This window comes from Malaclemys terrapin, chromosome 24 (genome assembly GCF_027887155.1).
Source record: "Malaclemys terrapin pileata isolate rMalTer1 chromosome 24, rMalTer1.hap1, whole genome shotgun sequence".
Classification (NCBI taxonomy): domain Eukaryota; kingdom Metazoa; phylum Chordata; order Testudines; family Emydidae; genus Malaclemys; species Malaclemys terrapin.
This window is the reverse complement of record NC_071528.1, coordinates 16,440,851-16,448,684: the sequence shown is the minus strand read 5'-3', so window position 1 is coordinate 16,448,684 and position 7,834 is coordinate 16,440,851. Positions and strand designations below refer to the sequence as shown.

Genomic DNA, 7,834 nt, shown 5'->3' with positions numbered 1-7,834 from the left:
CACAACCCGCCAAGCCAAGCAGCGATGAGGGCCAGGGGGCACAGGCTATTCAGGAAGCGGCACCTCCCAGCTGGCCAGTACCAGACCCGTGCTCTTCACAGGGCCAGAGCTGCTGGAAGTGCTTCCCCTGGGATCTAATGGGAGGCCAGTAAAAAGCCCAATAGATACACTTTCCGCAGGAACCAAGGAGGCAGCCCTTTGGGTCTGGCTAAATTCCAAACTGGGCAATTCCACCCTGCTCTCTGCGCCTTACCTGGGTGTAGTATTTTCAACACAGCACCTTAGCATGGGACATGCACGTGCTGTGCCCCGTTAAGCTGCTATTTCACCCTAGAGGTGGCCAAGTGTCACTTAGCCCTTCCCAAACTAGGTTTTATGCCGCGTTGATGCCGTACACTCCCCCCAGGGCATTCCCTAGACAAGTCATTACTTGGAAAACGGCTCCTCTTGCCAATTTTCTGTCTGTCACCATTTGGTAACAGCACTCAAAACGAATACTGCTCTTTTGTTCACTTCATTCCTGATGTCAGCACAGGTTTGGGAACAGAAGTTGGGGGTTCTCTGCTACAGTAAAGACAAGGCCGGAGACAACTGTTTCCTTGCTCCCATAAAGAAGAAGTGTAGCCTTTAAGGACACATTCTTTAAATATTTTATAACATTGTCTGGGAATGCTGAAAATAAAGCTCCTACCAACGCTGCCTTTCCCCTTGGCAAAGGTTCGTTTTTATTTCCCCCTAGGGCCTGAGCAGAGCCGGAATCCACCTCCCTGGGTGCGTTTACTGTTTTGATTGTGCACCCGTATCAGTGAGGTCAGCTAGCTCTGGGCCTTGCATTGCGCAACCAAGTACCCTATAAGCCATACACACCCCATTGGAGTCCTATTGAAAGTGGCTAGTTTTTAAAAAGGATCTCAGACCGCTGTGGAAAAGATAGAGGACTCCCCTCAGCCTGAACTGTACCATTAGAGTACTTCACCACCTACTTTCCTGGCCCTACGAAAACTAACCTGAACATGATCAAGTTAACCCTGGAATTCCTGTTTTCAAAATAGCTCCCTCGTGCTCCTTTAGTAAACAGCCTGGGATGAGCGGCCCCCACCAGGCTCACATGCAATCCACTTGGGGTGTGACAACATTTAATGCGACTTAAAACTTCTGGTAAAATTAGAACCTCGACCACAACTCACCTAATGAGCTGTTGTGGTCTTGATTTTGCAAGATTATCCCTTCTAGAAACCACCAACCCCGCTGTGGGTGATGTCAAATACTAAGACACCTCAGTATGAAAGTTTCATCTGGCCCACTCTTTCTGACACCGTTTAACACTTTGAAAAAGGCGTTTTCCTTTAAGCTCTTGACCAGTTTGCTGCAAATCTTAGTAAGGCAGAGCTTCCACCCAGCAAAAATCTTTTGGACCTTTCCTGTAATCTAGTATCACGGGCCATTGGCCAAGGCAACCTGTGTGTTTAGGGCTTCCTGAGAAGAAAGTTGCAGAGCTGTCAATTCCAATTAGCCAGAAGTCTATTTGCCTAGTCACAGGGTTTCTAAGAAATGAAGCAGCCCCTTACACTTCCATTTTCTATCTCAACTCATTTCCTTCTTTCTACCCCTCTTTATGCACGCCAGGCCAAGGGTGATGGAGCCAAGAACCTGACAGTTCATTTTTTTGCACCCAATCACCCCTTCAAGGCCTATTAATTCACATGACAGCAAGACTCCAGCAGTCACCGCCACAACTAACCAGCAGGGAAAGGCAGCCTGAAATGAACAAGCGGCCTTGCCACTGGACCAGGCGTCCTTACAAGGAATTGGCCGAAGTATGGCGTCTAACATTTCAGAGCACATCACCCCTCGCTCCCCCAAGGACAGTCACCGGTGATAGGTGCTCCAGGGCAAAGCCCTACTCAGCGGGAACCCAGCTAGGAAGACAACGAGGAATCCGGTGACACCTTAAAGACTAACAGATTTATTTGGGTGTAAGCTTTCGTGAGATTTTTTGACCCATGAAAGCTTATGCCCAAATACATCTGTTAGTCTTTAAGGTGCCTTGTTTTTGTGGGTAAGACTAACACCGCTCCCCCCTGATACTTGACAGCTAGGAAGCTCCTTCCTATGGGGGGTTTCAGAGTAACAGCCGTGTTAGTCTGTATCCGCAAAAAGAAGGTGCCACAAGTACTCCTGTTCTTTTTCCTATGGGGGCGCATAGATGCCGTTTCCACCATGGGCAGGAGGGGGGCGCGCTTGACACACATTACACCTCCACGTCACTTGCAGCTCAGGGCAGCGTCTCCTCCCTTCTGCAACAAGTAGTTCAGGTCAGGCAGAGGGGGCAGCCTCCTTCCCTCTGCCTTGTGAAGCACCACCCAGGCCAGCGCCCAGCAAGCACCCACCAAACCCGGCTCTGAAGGCAGAGCTCCCCCCTTCCTCCCCCAGCAGGAGACACACAGCAGACACCGTTCCTGGCACAAGACTTTACTGCACACTGGAATGTGGCGCCTCGAACAAGGGGGAGGAACATTGGGCCCAGTATAAACATAAATAGAGCAAAAACACTTCAAACGACAGAACACTTGAGCTTATCGCCTGGGGCCGCCCCAGGCCCGGCTCTGCCGAGGCGGAGCCTGGAGAGCTCTGCAGTCTCTTGATCCGTGCGCTCGGAGCCCGGGGGGCCGAGCTTGTCCGGGCCCTGGCGAGGGCAGGAGTCCGCGCCGCAGCGCTCGCTCGGAGAGATGGGTCCCGGCTGACGGAGCAGGGCCGCTCCTGAGTCCTGCGGCGCCCCGCGGAGCGCCCCCGGGCCTGTCCGGCGCCGCGCCCCCGGGCCTGTCCGGCGCCGCGCCGGGGCGCACGCAGCGTCCCCGCCCCGGCCGGGCGCTCAGTAGGCCGGCACCTGGTGTTGCTGCGGCAGGAGCTGGCAGCCGCTGTTGACGTGGCTCAGCACCTTCTGCTTGAGCTGCGCCACCTGCTCGCGCAGCAGGCTGGCGGTGGAGGCCAGCTCCGTGTTCTGGCTTTTGAGACTCTTCACCTTCTCCTCCAGCCGCGAGATGCGCTCCAGCTTCCTCTTGCGGCACTTGGAGGCGGCGATGCGGTTCCGCAGCCGCTTGCGCTCCGCCTTGATGCGCTCCTGCGTGTCCATGTCGATGGGCGACAGCGGCGGGCTCTCGCCGAAGCTGGGCACCTCGGGCACGATCTGCGGCTCGTCCTTGAGCGGCGGCGGCGGCTGGAGGCGCGGGTGCGGCGGGGCGCCCCCCAGCCCGGGCGGCGGCGGGTAGGGCACGGTCTCGGTGGCGTAGTTCACCGTCGTGCCGGGGTAGCTGCTCAGGTTGGCGTAGACCGGCGGCTCGGGGGGCGGCGGCGGCGGCTGGGCCAGGCTGGCGGCGGGGGGCAGGTCCCCGGGCGGGGCGCCGCCGCCCGCCCCCAGCTGGTTCTGCTTGTGCAGGTCCTCCAGCGCCTTGACGAAGCCCTCGGCGAACTCCTGCTCCTCGCTGGCCGTCACCTTGGGGTAGAGGAACTGGCTGCTGGTCGGCGTGGTGGTCACCAGCCCGTTGGACTGGATGATGAGCCGCTCGAGCTCGGGCGAGCCCAGCTTCAGCAGCCCCAGCTCGGCCGAGCTCAGCAGGGCCGGGCCCTCGCCCCCGCCGCCGGCCGCGCCCCGCAGCGGGTGGAGCGGCTGCCCGGGCGCCTTCAGGGCGGCCACCACCTGGTCGCTGAGCCCGAGCCCGTCCTTCTTCATCATGCTGCCGCCGGGGAAGGGCCGGGGGAGGCCGCTGCTGCTGCCGCGGGACGGGGCCGAGCCGCTGCCGAAGCCGCTCAACACATCGTCATGGTAGAAGGGTGTTTCCATCCTCCCCCGCCGGCCGCGGGGCGCCGGCTGCAGGGGGCTGCGCTGGGCGGGGGTCGGTCCCGGCCGAGGGGCCCCGGGGGGCGGGGCGGTCCCGGGCGCTGGGGTCGGTCCCGCTCCGGCCCCGGGCGCTGCAGGCTGGACGCGGCCCGCGCTTCGCTCCGCGCTCTCGCACACACGCGTCGGGGGGGCGCCCCGCGCCGCCTTAAATCCCCAGCGCCAGCCCGATGAGGTCACCGCGTGCGGCCGGGATTGGCTGCAGATGACGTTCTCGTCGGGGTCCATTTGCATGGGGGCGGGGCATGGCCGCCACGCCCCCCCCCCACTGGCGCCCCCGTCCCCATGGCGACCGGCCTGTAAACGGCACAACAGCGCGGAGCCTCCTGGGTTGATGTCATAGGGGGCGGGGTCACGGGGTGTTTGCACAGCGGGCCTGGCCCGGGATATTTATAGGCGCGCTGGGAGCTGCGGGCCTGGCGCAGGCACCCCCCAGCGGCCGGCTCAGGCACCCGCCAGCGCCCCGGGGTGCAGCAGGGAGCGGGACCCTCCCTGGCAGCAGCTGGATCCAGCCTCCTGCCAAACCCCATCACCCTGTGAGGCCAGATCAGCTGCTCAGACCTCCTGCTGGTCCCAGCCACCAGCACCCCCTCGCTAAAGCCACCCCCCCCACACACAATGAGACCAAGGGGTCACAGCCCCCCAGGACTGGACCGGTCCCTCCTGCACCCCCGCTAGCTTCCGCGGGCACGGGGGCTGCTCCGCCCATCTAGCATCAGGCCCCCGTTGGGTACCCAGCCCCAGGGGCAGTTCCCCTCCTCCCCCATTTCAAGGAGGAAGCAGGTGCCATACAGTCCAATCCAAACCTCACCTTAGCAGAGGGGGTGTTTTGACTTCATTTACCTTCTCCATGGTAACACATTGGTATAAATGAAGACTACACTGAACTGATGCCAGGCTGGAGGGCCATGGGGTGGTTCAGGGCTGGCACTTGTTCATTACAGGCTGATTCTGGGGGAGGAGGGTCTAGTGACATGCAATTACCTAGTTGGATGAAGGGGGGGGGGATTTAAAAAGCCAATAAAACTGGAAAGGAGGGAGCTGAGATTTCAGCTGTCACTTAAGACTAGAGCAATTAAAGCTCCATATAACATTACCCCAGAAAATACCCAGTGGTGCAAACAGGCAGGGCCAGCTAGGTCAGTGGCAAAACAAACCTTTCACTCACTAAGAGTTTTCAGCCTTCAGGCAAACACCTCATACCAGAGTAACCCACCTTCACTGCACAGCACAGCAGCCTTCAAACACCAGTGCCAGCATTCAGACTTCTGGCTAAGTCTGTCAGCTGCTTTATTGACCATTTCCTGATTGGGCCTTCAGGTCCCTGGCCTGCCTCCTTACTTCATCCGAAACACCTGTGTGGGAGCCAAACAGAGAATTAACTCCTTACTTGCTTGAAACCAAGATTGTCCTTTGCAATTTGCAATAAGAATAGAACAAATCTGAGACTGTTGTGATTCCCCCATTCAGTGTCTGTAGATACCAGTCGGGCTGGAGAAAGATTTCCTACTTTATCATGAATTGTGACTAGACGGTAAGAGACTAGTTCACCAGGGGTGCTGCAGAAGGATGTCACAAGCAGAGGACTATGGAAAAGCAACTGAACTTCTTTCATTTAAACAAGTTCATATTTGCTCCGCTGACTCGAGGAGACAGAGGGAGCAAAATCCCTCTGAAGCCCAGACGTGAGCTGGGATTGCTGTAGAGCCAGTATGTGCAGCCCCCAAGGAGTGGCCCTGCTTTTGTCTTCACCTGCCTCTGCTTGCCTGGAGGAAGTTGTCCCTGTGCAAGGTTGTTTGGGATGGGGGGATGTTCCCGGAGAGCTGTGTGTTCGACAGAACTGGAAGGACGCCCGACTTGGCCACTTCTGCAGAATCAGTGGCGGAATCGTCATTTTCGTAAAAGTTTCTGTATTCCAGAGTTTTGCACATACCTTTTCTATGCTTCTCTCTGCAATTGAAAGTCTTAGTCCAGCGCCCGCTAGGGCAACAGCAAAACTCCCAGTCAGAACCAGTGGGCTCCCTGGACCTGCTCCACACCGCAGAAATTCACAAAGCCCAAAGCTGAGGGGCTGGCTCTGTGCAGTTTGTGCCTGTGCTGGACTGCAAGAGGAGGCAGCAAAGGGTTAATATTACAGGGCTCTATTCAAAATGAAGTGTAACTCGTTTGGGGATGAAAAACAGAAACAGCTTCAGATAGGTGGGGCGGAGGCAGCCCTTTTCCTCCAGAAGGTTTGGGGGAGGCCTGGCCTCTTTTCCAAGCATGTAGAAGCTCGAGTGGTAAATCTGGGTTCATACAAACCCTCACCAGCTAATACAAGCTTATTCCTGCCCAAACTAGTGATGTTTGTGCCCTAAAGGAACCTGCATAGCAACCAGGCAGCGGGGCTGGCTGGCTTCCAGCAGGCAGAGTGCAGCGGCACTCAGACCGTCGCCAATATTTTCATTTCATTTTGTATTTATTGGCAATAAAGGATTGTACACAGCCCTTCCCCCCACCAGACTGTGGTTTGGCACAAACACGTGGGCTGGAGCCCGCAAGGCGAAGGGACGAGATCCTCTAGTCTGAGCTCCTGTTGTGCGCAGGCCACTAGCCCCACCAGCCGAAAGGAGACCGCAGGAGGCTAGGCTGTATGTGCTACAGGCCGAGAGTAGGAGGGGTCGAGATGCGCCCGAGGCCCCGCAGGGGCAGGGAAATGATTGTGAGATACACCCAGATAATCCAGGCAAGTGACCCGCACCCCACGCTGCAGAGGAAGGTGACCTGCCGGTCTGACCTGGGGGGAAATTCCTGCCTGACCCCACACATGGTGACCAGTTAGACCCTGAGCACACGAGCAAGAACCAGCCAGCCCAGCTCCTGAGAGACAGACTGCTCAGTGCCCCCCCATAGCCCTGGCCCTGCCCATCCAATGTCCTAGCTCCAGCCAGAGCCATCCCTGTGATGCTTAGAGGAAGGAGCTCAACCCTCCTCCCCCAGAATCCCCTGGGAGGGATCCCTTCCTGACCCCTGCCGGTGGCTGGCTGAAATGCTGAAGCATGAGCCAACCTAAGACATAGACCCCAAGTGAGCCCCAGGCTGTTGAGCTCTGCCCCCCAAGTGCAATCAGAGCTTTGTCGTGAGTCCTCTTGCAGTTTCATCTGTCCCCTCTGGCCTTACGGCCCGGCCTGCTGCTGAATCTCCTGATTGTAGAGCGCTCAGAAAACATCAGGTGCGAAAGGACTCCTCCTCTCTCGCCCCTCACAGAACCAATTTCTGCTTGTCAGTGGGGCCTCACTACAATTCAGCCCCAGGCCTTTCAGCACAGAAAGTCTCCCAGAGGAGCTTTATGGCCTTATATGGTTCGGGCTCTAACTACCGCCTCTGTCCCCTGCGCCTCCAAGGTCAGCCGAGGTGCTCCTGCTCTCAGACCCTAGATGTGAACATCTGGCAGCTGCTGACAGGCCATTCTCAACAGAGGCCCCTTGACTCTGCCTCTTGCTTCCCCGCTGACCCCCCAGAGCCCCCGTTTGCTAACCTTGGGCGTGGTGCGAGGCCTTTGCCTGAGGCTGGCCATGTGGGCAGGACGTTAAGGCTTGTGGCTCAGGTTACCGGTTGGAGAAACTGCCGCTGAGTTTCTGCGTTCTATAGCTGTAAAGTTCAGGAATGGCTTTTTCACAGCCAGCTGTAGGCAGGACCATGTGGAAGGTGCAAGGCGATGAACTGTAGTTTTGAATGACTGTGGATGCCCCTAGGGTCTTAGGCAATGGGCGTGCGTCTTTCAGCAATCTAAATCCAAAGATAGACTAGCTAACCCGGGCTTAGGCCGCAGTCTCTGGCATTGTGAACGCTCCGGGATGGCCATCCTGCAGTGCGAGTGAGCGTCCCAGACACGAGTTAGTGCACCACAAATAGCCGTGTGGACGTTGCAGCTCGGACTCTCCAGCTCACCCGACCCCC

At 57.7% G+C, this 7,834-nt stretch overlaps 1 protein-coding gene across 1 annotated transcript; it reads right to left on the bottom strand.

Annotated features, from left to right (window-relative positions):
• Positions 1–2,456: 2,456 nt before the first annotated feature.
• Positions 2,457–4,016, bottom strand: JUND (JunD proto-oncogene, AP-1 transcription factor subunit). Its single transcript, XM_054013717.1, has one exon. The coding sequence runs from the start codon at positions 3,839–3,841 to the stop codon at positions 2,873–2,875; it is 969 nt and encodes a 322-aa protein (XP_053869692.1). The 5' UTR covers positions 3,842–4,016; the 3' UTR covers positions 2,457–2,872.
• Between the last annotated feature and the right edge of the window lie 3,818 nt (positions 4,017–7,834).

Bases quoted from the DNA above. Each gene is read 5' to 3' on its own strand.
- JUND (XM_054013717.1), bottom strand. From the start codon at position 3,841: ATGGAAACACCCTTCTACCATGACGATGTGTTGAGCGGCTTCGGCAGC.